The 23,813-nt window shown below is 32.3% G+C and overlaps 1 protein-coding gene across 3 annotated transcripts in view; it reads left to right on the top strand.

Annotated features, from left to right (window-relative positions):
- The window catches only part of LOC139481161 (RNA-binding protein RO60-like), a 59,361-nt gene extending 35,800 nt beyond the window's left edge, over positions 1 to 23,561 (top strand). For all 3 annotated transcript variants that reach the window (XM_071264312.1, XM_071264311.1, XM_071264310.1), the window contains exon 5: positions 17,642 to 23,561. In XM_071264312.1, the coding sequence (XP_071120413.1) occupies positions 17,642 to 19,181 (1,540 nt within the window). In that variant the 3' untranslated portion in view covers positions 19,182 to 23,561. The remainder of the gene's footprint in view (positions 1 to 17,641) is intronic.
- Positions 23,562 to 23,813: the final 252 nt, after the last annotated feature.

The following is a 23,813-nucleotide window of genomic DNA, read 5'->3' as shown; positions in this document are numbered from 1 at the left end:
GTTTGAAGCGTTCCTTATGATCTATTAAAACTTGTCGTGCGATATTTGGTGCTGAAGTCATTGATTCATATTTTGTAGTATTCCCAGATTTAATTAAAAAGTATGGTCGATTGTTAACAATTTTCACAGCCAATAAATGTTGATGTTCATTTCCTTGATTTTGTTCATTTATGGTTTCAGTTTGTGTGCTTATATCAGCTTTGACTTTAGTTGAAATATATTGTACACTATTAACAGCTAGATCTGGTTTTGTGAAAAATTTATGTTTATTCTGTTGTAATGGTCGTTTTCTTTTCTTACCACTCATTGTACGTTGCGCATGAAATTCTCGTATTAACTTTGCTGGGACCTTGCATGGGAAATACCATTCTGTGTTTCTAGATTTATCGGTAAACTTAAGTTTATAGTATAATTTTCCGTTACCTCTGACTGATGATAGAACTTGGTGAATCTCCTCTTCTTTGAATGCTTTACACTTATTGTTCTTACAATCCTGACAAGATGGCTTGTTGTCTTTAACTGGTTGATTTACGTTTGAATCTCCTGAAGGACTTGCACTTCTCTTACTTGTTTCACTAGTTTGTGCTGGTTGTTGATTTTGTTGTCTGTTATTGATTCTATCAACAGGAAGTTGTTGTTGGTTCTGAGTTGGCCTATTGATGTTAATTACAGGAATAGGTGGTTGTTGCCTATTAATTCCATTGTTGTTGATTGGTGGCACAGGTTGTTGACGATTGTTCGGTAAAAGTTGATCATTATCATTGATGTTGTCATCTTGTATTTCTTCTGGATTCAGTTCTTCATTGTCATTTTGAAACTCATCTGGTAAATTAGTCGGTCTGTCTTTTGGATCGTAATATGGTTTCATTCGTTGCGCATTCACCATTGACACAACCTCTTTGTTTGTTGCACAATTCCTTAGTTTGTAAGTACTATTTGGTCCAATACGAGTAATATAATAAGGTCCTGACCATTTTCTATGTAATTTTGGTGCTTTTCCGACAGGAACTTTGGTACAATAAAGCCAAACACGTTGAGCTGGTTGAAATTCAGGTTCTTTAGATTTTTTGTCATATTGTTGTTTATATCTTTCTTGAGCTTGCTTGATGTTCTTAGCAGCTATTTTTCTTGAAGTTTCTAAATTTTGAAGAATTCTGCTTAAAAATATTTTGTGATCTTGTGCCAAACGATCTTTTGGTATTAACGCGGTGTCAATGGGTAATGTCATTTCTCGTCCATAGAGTAAAAAGAATGGTGAATAATCAGTCGATTGAGTTGCAGGTGTAGCACGATAAGCCATTAAAATTCCTGGTAGCACATCATACCAATCATCTTGTTGATCTTTTGTATAGGCTCTTAATGCTTGTAAAATTACAGAGTTCATTCTTTCACATGCACCATTTGTCTGCGGATGGTATGAGCTAGTAAGGTGTCTTTTTATATTGAACAGTTCCGAAAGAGCTTTAACTAAATTTGAAACAAAATTACGTCCGCGGTCAGATAAAAGAGTTCTAGGAGCACCATAACGGGATATTATTTCTCTATATAACACATTTGCAACTTCACCTGCTTCTTCAGATCTTAACGGAAAAGCTTCACACCATTTTGAATAACTATCAACTACGAGTAGAACATGTTTGTATTTATCTTTGGTTGTTGGAAGGCCACTTAAAATATCCATATGCCATCGTCCGAAAATATCATTTGTTGGTTGTGGTTGTAAAGGTGGTGGTTTTGAATTAAAAGCACGTTTGGACTGCTGGCACACTTCACACGTTTTTACATATTGATTAATGTCACTATACATTGTTGGCCAAAAATATTTGTTTCTAATTGCAGCATATGTTCGCTCAAATCCTTGATGTCCTCCTCCCAGAATGCAGTCATGATAAGCCTTGAGTATTGAATCACGGAGATTCCTTGGAACTGCAATCTGTTTGACAAGTCGTTCATCTTTAGGCACTTTCTTACAACGTTTTGAGTAGAAGTGTTTTAAAATTCCATCTTCTAACTCAAAGTTGTAAGATTCTGCTACGACTGCCCTTGCAAGTTCTGGATTCTGTGGTACTCGTCCTGTCTGTTTATATTTAATGATATCTGCAAAGTCTCTACATGTCTCTTGTTCTTCGGCTAAATTGGTTAATTGAATATCATTGATTGTTGCGGTTTGTAAACTGGAAATAACTGCATCTTCATTTTCACCCTTATAAATAAATGTTACTTCGGTATAATCTTTCGGTATATCTATGGAGCCTAAATGGTCTGCAAGTTCACTAGAGTCATAAGAAGCACTATTGTTAATTTCTAAATGTTTTTGTCTGGATAAGCAGTCTGCTGGGTTTTTAGATCCTGTACGATGTTGAATTTTAAAATTATATCCTTGTAATAGCAAACTCCACCTACCAAGTCTTCCCTGACAATCTTTGATTTTCTGAAGGTATTTTACTGAAATATTGTCTGTATACACTGTGAACTCTTGATTTGCCAAATAATGTTTAAAATGTTGAACTCCTTCTACTAATGCTAAAGCTTCTTTGTCAGTAATATGCCACTTAAGTTCTGAACCCCTTAATTGTCTACCTCCATAAGCAATCACATGTTCTAATCCATTTTGAATCTGGCTTAAAATATATCCATTTGAAAACTCTGAAGAATCTGTTGCTAAAATGAAAGGTTTGTCTAAATGAGGAAACGATAAAATTGGAGCTGATGTCAAACGGTCTTTTAAATTTTGAAACGCTATATCACATTCTGAAGTCCACTTGAATGTTTGATCTTTCTTTAAAAGCTTTGTTAATGGAGCTGCTATGTGGGCATAGTCCTTCACAAATTTCCTATAGTAGTTTGCCATTCCTAAAAAACTTTTAACTTGCTTTGCAGTGGTTGGTCTTGAGAAGTCCTTAACTTTTTCTGTATTTTCAGGATTGACGCGGATGCCATCTTTTGATATAACATGTCCCAGATACTTGATCGTTCTTGTTGCGAATTTACATTTTTCAGGATTAAGTTTCAGGTTTGCTTCACGTAGTTTTGAAAACACTTGTTGAAGGTGATTAAGGTGGTCTTCAAAGTTCTTTGAGAAAATCAGAATGTCATCGATGTAAACCAATGCAATTTTGAAATTTAAATCCTTTAGCACTTTTGTCATTAAACATTGAAAAGTTAATGGAGAGTTCATCATACCAAACGGAAGTCTATTAAATTCATATACACCTTTATGTGTAATGAATGCACTTTTATGCTTTGTTGTTGGGTCTAGCGGGACCTGCCAAAATCCTGACGTTAAATCGAGAGATGAAAATAGTTCTGGTTTTGAATCTGCTAAAGTGTCAAATATATCTGTCATAGTTGGAATCACTGCTGACATGGGTTCTGTTATACGGTTTAAAGCTCTATAATCTACACATACGCGTATACTTCCATTTCTTTTCTTAACAAGTACGACTGGACTATGCCATGGTGAAGTAGATTCCTCAATAATATTATTTCTTTCCATTTCATCAAGTTGTTTGTCGAGTTCTTTGCGCATTTGTGGAGATTGTCTATATGGAGCAGCACTAATTGGTTTTGCTTCACCAGTATAAATTGTGTGGTAATGCAAGTTGGTATGTCCCAGTTCACTTAAATCCTTTGCAAATATGTCCCTATTTTGAATTAGAAAATTTTGAATTTGTTGTTTTTGTTCCACTGTAAGTCCTAAATTGTCTAAATTAAATCCTAGTTCTGAAAGTTCACTACAAAGTTGATTACTAGTTGTTTCACTAAGAGAGTTTATAGGAGCAGATGATCCTTCTGTGAACTTTGTAACACGGTTCAACTGTATAGTTTCGGCTTTCGCAATTTTAGTCCTCCTGGGAATGTAAACGGTTGAATTTGTAGGATTCATAAGTCTGTATGAAGCTATGCCTCTTAACACTGTAGAAATTGTCTTCCCTCCTGCTACTTGATGTTCAATGGATAAGTTTCCTTTAGGTTCTAAAATTACTGTTGTTCCATGTTTAAACTTTCCAACATGTACTGGAATTATGATTTCAGATTGTGGTTGTATTTTGACTAAATCCACTGTGGTTGCCATGGCAATCTGAACATTGTCATCTTTGAATGTTGGAACAGTAATTGTAGAAACTATGTTCTCCTTTCCCGTAAGTGTAGCACTATCTTTTTCTGGTACAGTAGGCACAGATATTGTCATTTTTCCAAAATCCAAATTAACCTTATGGGTTACCAAGAAGTCCAATCCAAGAAGTATTTTTGAATGAAGCGTTTCGAAAATGTGAAAGTTCTGTAAAATTTTGTGTTCTCCGAATCTTATTTCCAAATTAGCTTTTCCTAGCACTGGGTGTACTTCTCCGCATACTCCAACTCCACTAAAAATTGATGATCTCTGTATGTCAGCTTGTGGTTTTAGTTGTCTTAAAAGATGTTGACTTATACAACTTATTGTTGCACCACTGTCAATTAAGCACTTTTGATTTGAATTTTCAATGTTCAGGTACATGAAGTTTCTTTCTAAAGATGATTTAAATTCTATATCTGCTTCTCTTGCTGTAACAGTTGAAAGACTTGCACATTTTGATCTTTTGCAGCACCATATATTCTTAATTCTTTTCTTTCCCATGACTTCTACTAAAAGAATTTGGCTATATTAGATAAAATCTATTCACAGAATAAAAAGGCAATATGCTACAAAAAATGTGTGTAAAACTACAAAATTTCTTAACTTAGTAGCAGTTTCAATAAAATATATATATTCACAACTTTTCTTTGAAGAAACGTTTTGCTTTGATAACTAGCAATTTAATTTCGAGAATTATCATGAATACTGTTATTTCAAAAGCTACTTATCTTTTAGTCTCTGTAGTAGTTCTATTTTGTTTACACACTGCAGTTGTCTTTCTTTACAATTAGTTGGCCAACTTTGGTACAGCAACTTTTAAAGTTGAAAACTGAAACTAAACAAGATTATAATTAGACTTCTGTAAATGGTAGACTATGAAAACAAAATTCATTTGAATACTACCAATGACTTTTACAGATTTAAAACTAATTATATTTTTAATCTAGTTAAATTCAATCTTGCACAATATTTGCTGAAACTATAAAAATTTGAATATAACTGTAAAGATAAAATAATAAATAATATTCCAATAAGTTACTTAGCTTCAATAGTCGATTCTCATTCTCTGCTGTTCCTTCAGTTGAATTTTATTTATGAAATTCCTTCACAAATTTTGAAAGTAGATAATTTAAAAGTAATTTTGAAAGCTGTTGCTAATAGTAATGCCATGCCAAAGCTAAATGGATCGAAATGCTGCCAACGGGCCCGCCACCAAATCTGTCACCAAGAGCCAATGCACGTCGAGTTTAAGGGGGACTATCGAACATGCACAGCCCAAGGCACAGTGGGTCAGTCTTTCACAAGACTTAAGCAATGGCAGGCAAAACTATAAAGCAAGGAGCAAGTTATAACAGATTTATATAGTAACAGGTCCAAATAATAATAATGTTGTCAAAACAATTTACAAATAAATAAAGTCCAAATGTTCCAATTAATAAAGTCACTAATTTCACTAATTCATTCACAGTATAAGTGTAGAAGTCCCCAATGTTCGAAATATTCCAAGTTAAAGTTGTGTTGAGCTGTCTTTTGAGTAGCGTTTCTCCTGAGTAGCTGAGCCTGGTTGGCTTTGGAAGCACTCCTATCTGGATCACACCGACGAGACTACACTGACGAATAACTGTTCGACTCCGATATTTAAGGCGAAAGCTGAAAACTACTCATAAAATGACAGACATTAATAATTTTGATAATTTTGATAATTTGAGTATTGATAATATTGTTTACAATGTCCAAAGGTGAAATATGAATAATGTCAATTAGAGAGATACAAGTTAATTACATTTATAATCCTAATTAAAACATAATATTGCTCAGATTAATTTATGACAATTGACAAGATACCAAAGTGTTGTTCAGAGCAATTATTCACAAGTGACATGTTTCACAAAATTTACCTGATTAATTAAATTCAAATTTGTGATAAAATATTTCATAATTTCATAATTTCATATTTTCTAAAATAATATATTTTCTCAATAAAATTCACTTTAAAAACTTTTACATAAAAGAACACCTATAACATATAATTATAAACCTTTAATATTATAGTGACTCTCAGCTTCAGAAATGAGTATGGCATTGAACTCACTCAATTATCCAGGGGGGAATACTGTAGAGACAAACCTTTTAGAGCAATGAATACTTAACTTTTCCGTTATATCTTACCTGAATTACCTGTAAAATTGTGAAAATGAAGTTTTTATTTTATGGTGCAAATGAAATTTAACTTTGTGGCGCAGATGAAAGATTGTAATTTTAAAAAATTGGCGCAAATGCAATGCGCCCCTCTGTATTCAAATCCTTTAGAGCAACCCTGATATGGGTTAAATTGTTCATCAGGTCAAAATCTATGTGCCCTGAAAGTTTCAGATGAATCAGACAACCCATTGTTGGGTTGCTGCCCCTGAACTGGTAATTTTAAGGAAATTTTGCAGTCGTATAAATTTATGATATTGGTAGCTGTCCTCATCTTTCGAAGACACTAAGTTTCCAGACAATAACTTTAGTTTGAGGGAATGGATTTCTGTGAAATTTAAACACTAGGTTTGAAACCACAAAAGGAAGGTTGGGATTGATTTTGGGGGTTATGGTCTTTGAATGTTTTTTTTTTACACTTGTAATTTGGGGCCCTGCTTTATAGCTTGTTGGTCGGTGTGAGCAAAGGCTCTGTGTGTTGAAGGCCGTACCTTGACCTATAATCATGATAATGGTTTACTTTTATAAATTGTTATTTGGATGGAGAGTTGTCTCATTGGCACTCATACAACATCTTCCTTTACCTATTAACAGTTCAGGAATTAGGGGCCAAAAAGGAGCCCAAATATGCATTTTTGTAGTTTCCAGACAATAACTTGGTGTTAGTGTATGAATCTTTCTAAAATTGTACCACAAGGTTTCATACCAAATATAAAAGGTTGGAACTGATTTTGGGGGTAATGGCCCTAACTGTTTACGAATCAGGGGTAAAAAGGGGTAAAAAAACAATACTTTTCTAATACTTGTATAAATTGCTTATTTCTTGACAAATTTCAATGGGGTTTCATTCTTGAATTATTGGGGTTCTTTAATATGCTGGATTGTGTACAAAGTTTTTGGATGGTTTTTTTTCAAAATTAAACTTTGATGGATTCTGTCAAAAATTGAGTTATTGGGGTTCTTTGTTATGCTGAATCTAATCGTGTATTTGGATTTTTTATTAATTTTTTGGTCCTGTTTTCAAATTAGTCAATATTATTAAGGTTCAAAGGGTCCATAGTTAAACTAAGTTTCATTTTAACAAAAATTGAATTCTTGGGGTTCATTAATATGCTGAATCTAAACATGTATTTAGATTCTTGATTATGAACCCAGTTTTCAAGTTAGTTCAAATTAGGGTCCAAAATTAAACTTTGTTTGATTTCAACAAAAATTGAATATACATGTATGTAGTTCTCTGTAATGCTGAATCCAACCATGTGTATTTAGATTTTTATACGACCGCAAAAATTAAAAAAATTTTGGTCGTATATTGGTGTCATTTGCCGTCGTTGTCTGCGTCGTCGTCGTCCGAATACTTTTAGTTTTCGCACTCTAACTTTAGTAAAAGTGAATGGAAATCTATGAAATTTTAACACAAGGTTTATGACCACAAAAGGAAGGTTTGTATTGATTTTGGGAGTTTTGGTCCCAACATTTTAGGAATTAGGGGCCAAAAAGGGCCCAAATAAGCATTTTCTTGGTTTTCGCACTATAACTTTAGTTTAAGTGAATAGAAATCTATGAAATTTTGACACAAGGTTTATGACCACAAAAGAACGGTTGGGATTGATTTTGGGAGTTTTGGTTTCAACAGTTTAGGAATTAGGGGCCAAAAAAGGCCCAAATAAGCATTATTCTTGGTTTTCGCACAATAACTTTAGTTTAAGTAAATAGAAATCAATGAAATTTAAACACAATGTTAATGACTACAAAAGGAAGGTTGGTATTGATTTTGGGAGTTTAGGTCCCATCAGTTTAGGAATTAGGGGCCAAAAAGGGACCCAAATAAGCATTTTTCTTGGTTTTCGCACCATAACGTTAGTATAAGTAAATAGAAATCTATGAAATTTAAACACAGGGTTTATGACCATAAAAGGAAGGTTGGTATTGATTTTGGGAGTTTTGGTCCCAACATTTTAGGAATTAGGGGCCAAAAAGGGCCCAAATAAGCATTTTCTTGGTTTTCGCACTATAACTTTAGTTTAAGTTAATAGAAATCTATGAAATTTTGACACAAGGTTTATGACCACAAAAGGAAGGTTGGTATTGATTTTGGTAGTTTAGGTCCCAACAGTTTAGGAATTAGGGGCCAAAAAGGGACCCAAATAAGCATTTTTCTTGGTTTTCGCACCATAACGTTAGTATAAGTAAATAGAAATCTATGAAATTTAAACACAAGGTTTATGACCATAAAAGGAAGGTTGGTATTGATTTTGGGAGTTTTGGTCCCAACAGAATAAGGGGCCCAAAGGGTCCAAAATTAAACTTTGTTTGATTTCATCAAAATTGAATAATTGGAGTTCTTTGATATGCCGAATCTAACTGTCATGACTGTGTATGTAGATTCTTAACTTTTGGTCCCGTTTTCAAATTGGTCTACATTAAGGTCCAAAGGGTCCAAAATTAAACTTAGTTTGATTTTGACAAAAAATGAATCAGTTAGGTTCTTTGATATGCTGAATCTAAAAATGTACTTAGATCATTGTAGATTCTTGATTATAGGCCCAGTTTTCAAGTTTGTCCAAATCGGGGTCCAAAATTAAACTATGTTTGATCTTCAAAAATTGAATAAATGGGGTTCTTTGATATACCAAATCTAACTGTGTATGGAGAATCTTCATTTTTGGTCCTGTTTTCAAATTGGTCTACACTAAAGTCCAAAGGGTCCAAAATTAAACTTAGTCTGATTTTAACAAAAATTGAAATCTTGGGGTTCTTTGATATGCTGAATCCAAAAATGTACTTAGATTTTTTATTATGGGCCCAGTTTTCAAGTTGGTCCAAATCAGGATCTAAAATTATTATATTAAGTATTGTGCAATAGCAAGTCTTTTCAATTGCACAGTATTGCGCAATGGCAAGAAATATCTAATTGCACAATATTGTGAAATAGCAAATATTTTTTTAATTAGAGTTATCTTTCTTTGTCCAGAATAGTAAGCAAGAAATATCTAATTGCAAAATATTGTGCAATAGCAAGATTTTTTTTTAATTGAAGTTATCTTTCTTTGTCCAGAATCAACTTAAATCTTTGTTATATACAATATACAATGTATATTCACTTTTTACTACCAACTTATAAATTAAAATAATCTTTACCATTCAGTGATAACAAGCAGTTTTTTACATCTTAATATTTTATGATGTATTTAAATGAGTAGTTATTGTTGCAAACTCCATTAGAAATTTTAATTGAGATTAGTTTTGGAATAAGGGAAAGGGGGATGTGATTAAAAAAATTGGGTTCAATTTTTCTCATTTGAAATTTCATAAATAAAAAAGAAAATTTCTTCAAACATTTTTTTGAGAGAATTAATATTCAACAGCATAGTGAATTGCTCTAGGAGAAAACTAAAATTTTAAGTTCATTAGAACACATTCATTCTGTGTCAGAAACCTATGCTGTGTCAACTATTTAATCACAATCCAAATTTAGAGCTGAATCCAGCTTGAATGTTGTGTCCATACTTGCCCCAACCGTTCAGGGTTCAACCTCTGCGGTCGTATAAAGCTACGCCCTGCGGAGCATCTGGTTATAATTTTCTGATGTATTTAAATGAGTGTTTATGGTTGCAAAGTCCATTTAAAATTTGAATTGAGATGATGATGATGATGGAGTGGCTTGACATTTGTTTTGTGTAAAAAAAAACATATAATGTCAAAAATTTGATCACAATCCAAATTCAGAGCTGTATCACGCTTAAATGTTTTGTCCATACCTGCCCCAACTGTTCAGGGATCAACCTCTGCGGTTGTATAAAGCTGCGCCCAGCGGAGCACCTGGTTGATTATTGGCCCAGTTTTCAAGTTGGTCCAAATCGGGGTCCAAAATTAAACTTTGTTTGATTTCATCAAAAATAGAATAATTGGGGTTCTTTGATATGCCAAATCTAACTGTGCATGTAGATTCTTAATTTTTAGTCCCGTTTTCAAATTGGTCTACATTAAAGACCAAAGAGTCCAAAATTAAACTAAGTTTGATTTTAACAAAAATTGAATTCTTGGGCTTTTTTGATATGCTGAATCTAAACATGTACTTATATTTTTGATTATGGGACCAGTTTTCAAGTTGGTTCAAATCAGGATCCAAAATTATTATATTAAGTATTATGCAATAGCAAGAAACTTTCAATTGCACATTATTCAGCAATAGCAAGAAATCTTCAATTGCACAGTATTGTGCAATAGCAAGAAATTTTCAATTGCACATTATTGTGCAATAGCAAGAAATCTTCAATTGCACAGTATTGTGCAATAGCAAATATTTTCAATTGCACAATAGCAAGAAATATCTAATTGCACAATATTGTGCAACAAATGTACAATAGCAAGAAATTTTCAATTGATTGGAGATATCTTTCTTTGTCCAGAATAGTAGTCGAATCAACTTAAATCATTGTTTTATACAATATACAATGTATATTCACTTTTACTTCCAACTGATAAATTAAAACAATCTTTACCATTCAGTGATAACAAGCACCTTTTGTTACATTTTAATATTTTATGATGTATTTAAATGAGTAGTTATTGTTGCAAACTCCATTAGAAATTTGAATTGAGATCAGTTTTGGAAATTTTTCTCATTTTAGATTTCATAAAGAAAAAGAATATTTCTTCAAACATTTTCTTGAGAGGATTAATATTCAACAGCATAGTGATTGCTCAAAGGCAAAAAAAATATTTTAAGTTCATTTCTGTGTCCGAAACCTATGCTGTGTCAACTATTTAATCACAATCCAAATTTAGAGCTGAATCCAGCTTGAATGTTGTGTCCATACTTGCCCCAACCGTTCAGGGTTCAACCTCTGCGGTCGTATAAAGCTGCGCCCTGCGGAGCATCTGGTTGATTTTTGGGCAACATTTTTTAATTGGTCCACATTGAGGTCAAAAGGGTACAAAATTAAAGTTTGTTTGAATTCGTCAAAAATTGAATTCTTGGGGTTCTTTGACATGTTTGATATGCTGAATCTAACCATGTATTTAGATTTTGGATAATTTGGACCATTTAAGGTAAATGTAAAATTTTTAAGTTTAAGACCACTTTAATCTGTGCTAGAAACCTTTGCTGTATCAAATATTTAATCATAATCCAAATGCAGAGCTTTATTTTATTAAGCGTGAATGTTGTGTCCATACTTGCCCAAACTGTCCAGAACAATTAATTTTTAACAGCTAGGTAACGGACTATATATGTATTGTCATATGCAATACTCTCAAAATGCTTGTTTTTTTTGTTTTTTTTAAACGACCGCAAAAATTTAAAAAAAAGGTTGGAATGAATTTGGGGGTTATAGTCCCAAGGGCTTAGGAATTATGGGCTCAAAGGGGCCAAACAAGCTAGCATTTATTTAGTTTCAGGACAATAAGTTGTGTATAAGTATTTCAATTGCTCTGATATTGTACCACAATGTATAATACCATAAGTAATTAAGGTTGGAATTTATTTTAAGGGCTATGGGGCAAACAGTCTAGGAATTGCGGGCCAAAAAGGGGCCAGAAACAAGCATTTTTATACGACCGCAAAAATTTTAATTTTTCGTCGTATATTATCACGTTGGCGTCGTTGTCCTGCGTCGTCGTCCGAATACTTTTAGTTTTCGCACTCTAACTTTAGTAAAAGTGAATAGAAATCAATGAAATTTTAACACAAGGTTTATGACTACAATAGGAAGGTTGGGATTGATTTTGGGAGTTTTGGTCCCAACATTTTAGGAATTAGGCCGGGGCCACAAAGGGCCCAAATAAGCATTTTCTTGGTTTTCGCACTGTAACTTTAGTTTAAATGAATAGAAATCTATGAAATTTTGACACAAGGTTTATGACTACACAAAAGGAAGGTTGGGATTGATTTTGGGAGTTATGGTTCCTACAGTTTAGGAATTAGGGGCCAAAAAAGGGCCTAAATAAGCATTATTCTTGGTTTTCGCACAATAACTTTAGTATAAGTAAATAGAAATCTATGAAATTTAAACACAAGGTTTATGACAATAAAAGGAAGGTTGAGTTTGATTTGGGAGTTTTGGTCCAAACAGTTTAGGAAAAAGGGGCCCAAAGGGTCCAAAATTGAACTTTGTTTGATTTCATCAAAAATTGAATAATTGGGGTTCTTTGATATGCCGAATCTAACTGTGTATGTAGATTCTTAATTTTTGGTCCTGTTTTCAAATTGGTCTACAATAAGGTCCAAAGGGTCCAAAATTAAACTTAGTTTGATTTTAACAAAAATTGAATCCTTGGGGTTCTTTGATATGCTGAATCTAAAAATGTACTCAGATTTTTTATTATTGGCCCAGTTTTCAAGTTGGTCCAAATCGGGGTCCAAAATTAAACTTTGTTTGATTTCAAAAATTGAATAATTGGGGTTCTTTGATATGCCAAATCTAACTGTGTAAGTAGATTCTTAATTTTTGGTCCCGTTATCAAATTGGTCTACATTAAAGTCCAAAGGGTCCAAAATTAAACTAAGTTTGATTTTAACAAAAATTGAATTCTTGGGCTTTTTTGATATGCTGAATCTAAACATGTACTTAGATTTTTAATTATGGGCCTAGTTTTCAAGTTGGTTCAAATCAGGATCCAAAATTATTATATTAAGTATTGTGCAATAGCAAGAAATTTTCAATTGCACAGTATTCAGCAATAGCAAGAAATCTTCAATTGCACAGTATTGTGCAATAGCAAGAAATTTTCAATTGCACAGTATTGCGCAATAGGAAGAAATCTTCAATTGCACAGTATTGTGCAATAGCAAATATTTTCAATTACTCAGTATTGCGCAATAGCAAGAAATATCTAATTGCAATTTCAATTGGAGTTATCTTTCTTTGTCCAGAATAGTAGTCGAATCAACTTAAATCATTGTTTTAAACAATATACAATGTATATTCACTTTTTCTACCAACTGATAAATTAAAACAATCTTTACCATTCAGTGATAACAAGCACTTTATTTTACATTTTAATATTTTATGATGTATTTAAATGAGTAGTTATTGTTGCAAACTCCATTAGAAATTTGAATTGAGATCAGTTTTGGAAAAAGGGAAAGGGGGATGTGAAAACAAATGGGGGTGGGGGGGTTAAATTTTTCTCATTTCAGATTTCATAAATAAAAAGAAAATTTCTTCAAACATTTTTTTGAGAGGATTAATATTCAACAGCATAGTGAATTGCTCAAAGGCAAAAAAAACTTTTAAGTTCATTAGACCACATTCATTCTGTGCCAGAAACCTATGCTGTGTCAACTATTTAATCACAATCCAAATTTAGAGCTGAATCCAGCTTGAATGTTGTGTCCATACTTGCCCCAACCGTTCAGGGTTCAACCTCTGCGGTCGTATAAAGCTGCGCCCTGCGGAGCATCTGGTTCTAGTTTCCGGACAATAATTTGTGTGCAACTGTATGGATCTCTCTGACATTGTACCACCAAGTTCCATATATAACAAAGGGAAGGCTGGTATTCAGTTTCGGGTTAATTTCCACAAACATGTAGGAATAAGGGGCCAAAAAGAAGCAATTTTATACGACCGTAAAAATTGACAATTTTTTGGTCGTATATTGGTATCACTTTGGCGTCATCATCCGTCTGCGTTGGCGTCCAAAGACTTTTGGTTTTCGCACTATAACTTTAGTATAAGTGAATAGAAATCTATGAAATTTAACACAAGGTTTATGACTATAAAAGGAAGGTTGGGATTGATTTTGGAAGTTTTGGTCTCAACAGTTCAGGAATTAAGGGCCGAAATGGGCCCAAATAAGCATTTTCGTGGTTTTTGCACTATATCTTTAGTTTAAGTATATAGAAATAAATGAAATTTAAATACAAGGTTAATGAACACAAAAAGAAGGTTGGGATTGATTTTGGGAGTTGAGGTCCCAACAGTTTAGGAATAAGGGGCCAAAAAGGGGCCCAAATAAGCATTTTTCTTGGTTTTTGCACAATAACTTTTGTATTAGTAAATAAAAATCAATGAAATTTACACACAAGGTTTATGACCATAAAAGAAGGTTGGGATTGTTTTTTGGAGTTTTGGTCCCAACAGTTTAGGAATAAGGGGCCCAAAGGGTCCAAAATTAAAGTTTGTTTGAATTCATCAAAAATTGAATTATTGGGGTTCTTTGATAAGCCGAATCTAACTGTGTATGTAGATTCTTAATTTTTGGTATCATTATCAAATTGGTCTACATTAAGGACCAAAGAGTCCAAAATTAAACTAAGTTTGATTTTAACAAAAATTGAATTCTTGGGGTTTTTTGATATGCTGAATCTAAACATGTACTTAGATTTTTTATTATGAGCCCAGATTTCAAGTTGGTCCAAATAGTGGTCCAAAATTAAACTAAGTTTGATTTTAACAAAAATTGAATCCTTGGGGTTCTTTGATATGCTGAATCTAAATATGTACTTATAATTTTTATTATGGGCCCAGTTTTCAAGTTGGACCAAATCGTGGTCCAAAATTAAACTTTGTTTGATATCAACAAAAATTGAATCCTTGGGGTTCTTTGATATGCTGAATCTAAACCTGTATTTAGGTTTTTAATATTTGGGCCCGGTTATCAAATTGGTCCACATTGAGGTCCAAAATTAAACTTTGTTTGATTTACCGTATCAAAAGCCTTCTTAAAATCTAAAAAGAGAATGGCGGTAAAATTTCCATTGTCCAATTCTTCTAACCATTTATCGATTATTTTAATGATCGAGTGCTGTATGGCAAGAATGTTTTTCTCTAAATCCAGACTGCTGTTGTATTAATAATTTGTGTGTGGTTAAGAATAGATATAGTTGTTTGAAGACAGTCTTTTCAAATAACTTGGACACAGTGGGTAAAATCGAAATGGGTCGATAATTGTTTGGGTCTGTTTTATCCCCTCCTTTAAATATGGGAGCAACTTTAGCAGATTTTAATATGTTAGGAAATAATCCTGTACATGAACTAAGGTTTATTATGTGAGCAAGAGGGCTTGCTACAATCGACCTTGATAGTTTTAAAATTCTTGGTCCAACTCCATCAGTTCCAGTTGATTTAGTTGTGTCTAGATTTTTGAGACCTTGTAGAACCTCGTCATTTGTGACAGTAGATAATGAGAATTTAGTATCATCACTTATTTTTGAATTGACATAGTTATTAATTTTCTCAGATTTAAAACTTTGGTGAGGATTTGAAATAAGCTTCTCACCTACTGTGCTAAAATGATCATTTAAGCAGTTAGCAATATCATTTTTGTTTATAAGTACTTTTCCTTCGTGTGTTAAAATGTCAATTTCCTGTTTAGTTGTTGAATTCATATCCTTTAAATGCCTCCAAAGAATTTTACAGTTTTTATCGTTATCTATTGCATCCATAAAATATTTTGCTTTTGCAGAACGGATTAATTCACTTGTTTTATACCTATATTTTTTATAATTTTCAGTGTCTTTCTTTTTGTGAAAATAATCTCTTTGGAATTTTGATTTACCAATTTCATTAGTATACCATTCAGGTTGATATTTATTTTTTACACGTCTAGTAAGAACAGGTGCATGTTTATCTAATACATTGACAATTAAGTAATACCACATGTCCATTGCTTCGTTTGGATCATTGATTACATGTATTATATCGAATGGTTTATTTGACAAATCTTGTAAAAACATTTCATCATTAAATGTTTTGAAGTTTCTGTATTTGATCTCAAAATGTGAATCTGATTTGTCTGTAATAAGCTTTGCAAATTTGTTTACAGTACAGCTAACAGGATAATGATCACCTGGGGCGTATGATGGTACTATTACATTGATAAGACTTGTAGGATTTGTACTGTAAATATGATCAATTAAAGTGACACTAGAAGAAGTAACTCTAGTAGGGTCAACCACCATTTGATGAAGACCATATGTTGTAATAAAAGTTGACCATTTAGATGGAAGAGGCTTCAAAAAATCAATATTAAAATCGCCCATTAGCAATATATTATCATTTATAGATAAGCCATTTACAACCTCATTTTCAAAATAAGAATACCAAGAAGTTTGGCTATTAGGTGGTCTGTATACAAAACATAATAAAAATGATTCTTTGTGTTTTGGAAAAATCTTAAACCATACAGTTTCTATGTTTTCATTCTCTAATAATGTCATTCTGTCATATTTAATATCATTATCGAATTAAACTATCCATCCCCCACCTTTTTTATTTTCCCTATCTTTTCTTTCATTTCTATACCCTGGGATATTTATCTCATTAGAATCCCGCTTACATTTTTTCGTATTTAAAAACGTTTCACACATGCCAATGATATCTGGTTTTTGGGTTTTTCCAAGACTTTCAAAATTTGATCTGATTTCATCAATCTTAGGTAAAATATGTTGTATATTATGACATGTTAATTTTACCCCCTTTTCTGAATGACCATATACATTATAATTACATGCAAGTATATTATCTTGATCTGAATCATTTTGATCATTCTTGATAATGGATACTTCACTTTGATATTTATTACCATTTGTACAAGATTTACTATTATTTGTAGAAGGCCTCACATTACAAATACAATCTTAATTATCATTTTGACAGAAATCACATAAAATAGAATAGAGTATATCGAAGTTATTGTGTACATTAATATCATTGGCTTGATCTTCTTTGCCACCATTTCACACTTCCATGTATGAATCATACGAACATATTGCAATATTTGATTATAATTTTAAAAATAGATATAGCATCATCATGATCATATATAATATTAGAGAACTATTTAGTAGTAAAATCATTTCAAATTTTAGATGTTTATATTACTGATTCATGGAAATAAGTTTGAGTTATTTTCCTTTGAACAGAAAGGGTTTTGTTAATAAGTATTTTCATAAAAACATGAATAGTTATGGTTCTTTGATATACTGATTTTATCAATGTACTTAGATTTTGGATATTGGACAATAATTGGTAAAAGTTCAATTTCAATTTTTTTTTCAGTTCGTTGACCACATTAATTATGTGTCACACAAACCGATATATGTATCAAATGTTCAATCACAATCCAAATTCAGAGCTGTTTTTAGCTTAAATGTGTGTCCATACTTGCTTAACTGTTCAGGGTTCAACCTCTGCAGGACAACCTAGTTTGTTGTCACTATAAATAACCCTCTTATTTATGTGTTTTTTTGTTTTTATTTTTGTTTTGGTAGAAGGGGTGTTTTTTTTTATATATCCATAAGTTAAACTTACTAAATTATTATCACAAGATTTGTTTAATGCATGTCAACCATTTTACCAAAACTTTATTCTGTTGCAGGTTGATCCAGGGGAATAAAGGTCACGAGGTCGTTGAATGTATTCGGAAGATAAGCCTCCAAGGTAGAGCATGTAAACAGGATCCAGCATTGTATGCATTAGCTGTATGTGCCAGATCGAATGATGAAACCACAAAACACAACGCCTATAGAGTACTGAACGATGTGTGTCGTATACCTACTCATCTGTTTCAGTTCATTAAATATAGTGAGGAAATGAACGGACATGAGACTGGTTGGGGAAGAGCACAACGTCAAGCAGTTAGCAAATGGTATAAACAATTTGTTGAAGTAGGTTCAAATGGACATAAAACTCCATTGAAGCTTGCATATCTTGTTACCAAGTACCGCCGACGATATAAATGGAGTCACAGAGATGTCATACGGCTAGCTCATGTCCGATCGAAAAATAAAGCAGTACGGATTACTTTGCAATATGCACTAGGTAAACCGTTGGAAGTTGCTGATTGTAAAGAATCTTTGGAAGTTACCGAATTTCTCTCTGCTGTGAAAGAAGCAAAACGCTGCAGCGTTAAGAAAATGAAGGAAGATGAAGGCAGGTTGTGTGAATATATCGCTCTGTATCAGCTAAGTTGGGAGCATGTTCCAAACCAGTTTCTCAAATACAGCGTAAAAGTTTGGGATGTTCTGTTTCGAACCATGCCTATGACGGCTATGATTCGAAATCTTGGGAAAATGACGAGTTTCGGCATGCACACTGGTCAACCAGCGACCGACTTTTGGGTGCAGCATGTAGTAAACAGGCTTGATGACGATATACAGTTAGCACGTGCTCGTATCCATCCTTTGACACTTCTGATTGCTTTGAATCATTACGAATTGGGATTGCAGAGAAATCAAAAAATAAAATGGCATCCTAATCCTAGAATCATTGCGGCATTGCAAAATGCGTTTATCAGAAGTACAAAATTGATACAACCGGAAGGAAGAAAGTATTTAATGGCTGTATCTGTAGGCGAGAACATGCAAAAAAGTATTTGTGGATCTACGATAACAGCTGGGGAAGCAGCAGCAGCCATGGTGTATTCTACCGTTCAAACAGAAGATGTAGAAGTTATCCTGTTCACGAACAGAATTGAAGACGCTTTTACTGCCACTATTAGAAAGGAAGATAATCTTCAAACTATCAAAGAGAAAATACTTCAAATACCAATAGAAACTGGATCCGATTACATCAAGCACGACCTATCAGTTCCATTTATTTGGGCAGCATCAAGAAAAGAGAAATTCGATGCCATTATGGTTTTCACTGATTCGATAACAAGTTGTGGCTTTATCCATCCAGCCGAAGCGTTAAAGCAGTACACACAGTACATGACAATTCCTGACTACCGATTTGTTGTTGTGGCTATGACCAGCGATAAATACTCTGTTGCTGCTCCGGACAGTGTACACAACCTTGATGTGGTTGGATTTGATACAATGACACCTGGTATTATCATGGATTTCGTAGAAAATTCGCAACAAACATTTAAGGATCACGACATTATTTTGCATTCAGATGAGGACAGACATTATTAATATGTCGCATATGAACGTATTGGCACTTAAAATAAAACGAATTACCCAGAGTACTGACAAAAAGTGCAACTGAAAAAGTTTTAAACATATACATATAAGCTTTCAAATGCATTTGTGTTTTAAACATTTTAAAACATTACTTAATTTTAACATAAGGTAACAAAATTAGTTAAGTTGGGGAAGGCTTGTGATGTTCTCTAGATTCTGGATTGCCATGCTTAATTGAAAAGATAATTAATATATACACAATAGGTGACAGGATTTAACCATCATCTGCAGGCATTTAAACGAACCTTCGTATTCAAACCTGATTTTAATTTTTGAATTTTTTTATAAATAGGTCACTTATTTCCTTAATTAGGTTGTACCATTGTCCGTCTACGTACGTTCGTCCGTCCCGAAGTTGGTTTTTGTACTAATGCAAACTTAGTTATGCATGTTATAAAACTTATACACAATACTAATTACCACCAAATTCAGATCAAGTTTGAATTTTGGTAATATCACTTTTAATGTGCTAGAGTTGTGTCCTTTAGAAATGAAAACTTGCTGAATTTGCTCCAACTTCAGTTGGCCACAACCAAATACTGTGAAAATTATAACCACAAAACTCAGATCAAATACACAATTGGGTAGCATCACTTTTACCGTTCTTCAGTTATGTCCCTTTATAACTTTATATGATATGCTATCGGGGGCATCATCTGTGTCCCCATTTTGTTTTCAGGTGCACAGTTTAGTCTGTACTCTGAGTAAATTTTGCATATTAAGCAATACGTCATGATGCACTGTGCTGCTAGAAGGTTTGACATTTCAAATTACGTAACACAAATTTGAAATTATCATAATTATAATTATTCAATCAACACACTAAAAAATGGGATGTACAATCTTGAGGCAAAAAAAAGAAAGTTATGTTTTGAAATTGTTAAACAGTTATTGTTTATATAGGCTGTATGTGAAAGGACCTTTTTTGAACTATACCGTCTGTGTATTAAAACAGTTTATTGTCCACTTTAAATCACCTGTAGTCTGACATTATAATTTTAGCTCTTGAATCGACATTTTCCCGCATCGTATAAAAGTATGAAAACGAGACAAAAGGAAAATGCAGAAATTCAATTTGAATATAGGCATTGACGTTGACTTTACTCAACCAATGACAGAAATGATTTGACTCCAGTATTTAACACAATAAGGTAATAAGGTATTGTCAACGACATGCACATCAATGTCTCTTGTATTATCAATGTGGACCTCATAATTCTTAGGACTAATATACTGAAGTAATATAGTGTACGGTTTCGAGACGAGACATTGTCTTTTCTGCATACATTTCTAAGGGTTTTAATTCCTTAGTATATGCTCAATTTGGTGCCATCCTCTTTTTTACCTAAATACATATCTCGTACTAGTATTTTAAGTTATTAGACAATTGTAAGGGGAACAGCTAATTTCTAAGTAAATCTTTTGAATAAGTTATCTAAATATTTCAAAACGATTTCCCCACGTTTGAGCAGTCTTATCATGACTGGTTTTAAGCTCACCAGATTCATAAAACTATTTGTTACCTTTGTGCCCATCGTATTGATGTGTTTTTATTTTGAACATCACAAAATTTAAATGATTAAATAAACAAATAAATGAGCAACTATCACTTAACAATGTGCTGTTTTAAAATGCGTTTTTTAATCAAAACGTGCCCACTTTTTACATAATACATTTAGTACCTTTTGATAAATAGTATAAATGCCTTTTGAAACAAAATATCTTGTGATTTGGGATATTTATTAAACCTTGATACAATTCTTAATTGGACATTTATTGCGCAAAGATTTAACAATTACTTAGTCCTTGAAAAACATGAAATGCCAATGCATGTGTGTGTGGTAAAATAATTACTTCAGTATAAGAGAATACTTTTGTAAATACTAAATCTGTTGTGAAATATCACTTATTAGATAGCAAACTCTCAGACAGACACTAAAATCAATTATTATCATTAACCAGATAGACCTATTATATTTAATACTAGTGTAAATAATTGATATACAAAATAAAAATAAAAAATTATGCAAAAACGGAACGAACAAATTTTCAAGAGTATCAACAGATGTCTAATCGTGGTTCTCAGGACCACCACAGTAAATATCTTTTGAGAATTTTGCTCCCGTTTAGCCGATTAAAAAGTCATGATAATTATCGTTAATTTTGTAGATTTTGTTTTAAAGGCGCAGATATTTTTATCCAATCGTGCATTCCTTCATATGATTGAATATCGTTTAGAGTTTGGCGTAAGATGTCATTTGCGCAAAGTAAGATATACAAGACATTGACCCGGTGAACATTGATTGTAGTACACCCTGTATATGTATCATAAAACATTGTATTGTTTGTACAACCATACTCGCGATTCGTTACTTGCATAATTAGGTAAAACAAAACTAGCGATTCATGTGTATTAAGCAATATGTCATAATTTATATTCATTTGATTAAGGTTTATGACCCCTTCTGTAACCATTTTTGTAAGAACTTTTCAAACTTCAATAGTATCAACTACAGATATAATGAATAATAGAGATATGCCATTTTGTACATATACCAAAGGAAAACTTAAAGCAACGCATTATTATTTACTGTGTCATTGCATTTAAAAGAAAAAGAGGACTTCGTTGCAAATAAATCAAGAAGTTTATAGAAAATCCACAGCTTTTAATACAGAGATTTTTGTTATAGAGTTTGAAGCATAGATTACTCACTTGCTTTTCCATGATGTGCTAGCGTTAATATTTAAAAAAAAATTCTAAGCAACCTGTAATTTCCAAAACAGCTCGTGCTGTGTAACTAAAGTCGAGCGCACCTTAAAAGGTGTACTTGATTTGGTCCATATTTGTATCTGTTTTAACCAATAACTACATTTATAAACTTGTTTTACGGTAATCAATGCTAGCACTGCATGCAATAATCCTATATCTATCAGTCGCAAAATTGCCAAATATGAGAGTACAAGGATAAAAGCTGTGGATTTTCTATAGAATTTCCATATGTTTAGCATTGAATCAACACAAGGGAACATAATCCTTAAATGCTAGCTGGATCTAAAATAATTCATAATTAACAATGTGGTTTTTTTTTTATATAAAATTACAACAGCTGACAAATTGTACATACATATCGTGCTGAAATTTGAACTTTATAAATTAGAAAGACTCAAAGAATTGAAAAGTAAAACTTTTGTTATAGATACCAGTTTTTAAGTATAACATCAATACTACAAATCAGGCATAGGGTTATGTACATTTGTAATTGTAATGCATGATAATTCATTACATTTTCCAAGTAATTGCATATAATGTGTAATGCAGCAATTTTTGTATTACATATAATTTTAATTTAATGCATTACTTGAGAAAAAAGTTGTGTAATTTCATGCATTACATTGCACTACATGGCATTGCTTTTTTGACATACTATATATCTTTCACTGATTGTTGGAGATTTAACTAAGTAGAATTTAAGATTTCTTGATAATCAAAAACATAATCATTTGGATATTGATTTTTTTTTAATTTGAAAAGCATTACAATAAGTGTGTTTAATTGTTGTTGTCTAAACATAAATGTGTACCTTGTCTTGATTGAACAGAAAATTGACCATTGTCATAAAACACTAATTAGTTTTTTTTTACAATCATTCTTTTCACCATTTGGACACTTGGTCATAAATTTAGCTCTTTATTCATTACTTTATAAGAAAGCAATTATCTGTAAATATTTTTTGATTGGAATTTATAAAACAAATGACATTTATAAAAGTGAAGTTACATTTATTTAGTTAAAATAAATATGAAACTTCATTTCTGAGATTTCTTTTTAGAGACAACACAGAGATGTATACCTTGAAATCCTTATGATGTTCAAAGTGTTAAAGTTGAATTGAATAGACTGTTTACTTGATGCTTAGATTTAATATGTATACGAACCAGTTATTGCATATGCTAGAATCTTTTGCAACTTCATGTTGTTTTTTAAAATGATTTATTTTTTCAGTTTATAATTACATTTACAAATGGAATGTGTAATTCAATGCACTACTTTGCAAAAGTAATTGTGATATAATGCATTACTTTGATAAATGCATGTAATTGTAATTTAATGCATGGTTTTGTCGAAGTAAGTTATTCGCCTGCTACAAATACGTTTATAACTGACTAGATACACAAATTCAAATTATTTGCAATTTCAAGGATCGGCTGTTTTTTCATGTAACAATTATGCTTCATAATAATTATGCCAACATATATGATTTATATAGATTTTTTTACTAAGCAAGAGTGTGTTGTTTAAAGTTTGTTTCATTAAAGATTTTATACAACCAAGAATGTGTTGTCTTTTCAGCTGCCCGCTTTTCTATTTTATAATTACTTACTGTCATGACTTTGAGCATAACAAGCTGAATTGAAACTTCTAACCCCACTGGAGCACGATCATAATATATATGTTATAAACATTAGGAGGTATATAATAAGTGCAATGAAACAGTATTATCTTTTCTTAAAAGTCACATCATGCAAAAATATGCTTATGGTATGAAGCAATACAATTCATTTATAGTAATTACCACACATTCT

The sequence above is a fragment of the Mytilus edulis genome, chromosome 7, assembly GCF_963676685.1.
Source record: "Mytilus edulis chromosome 7, xbMytEdul2.2, whole genome shotgun sequence".
In the NCBI taxonomy this organism is placed as follows: domain Eukaryota; kingdom Metazoa; phylum Mollusca; class Bivalvia; order Mytilida; family Mytilidae; genus Mytilus; species Mytilus edulis.
Note: the sequence above shows the minus strand (reverse complement) of the source record. Positions and strands in the feature narration are given on the sequence as shown.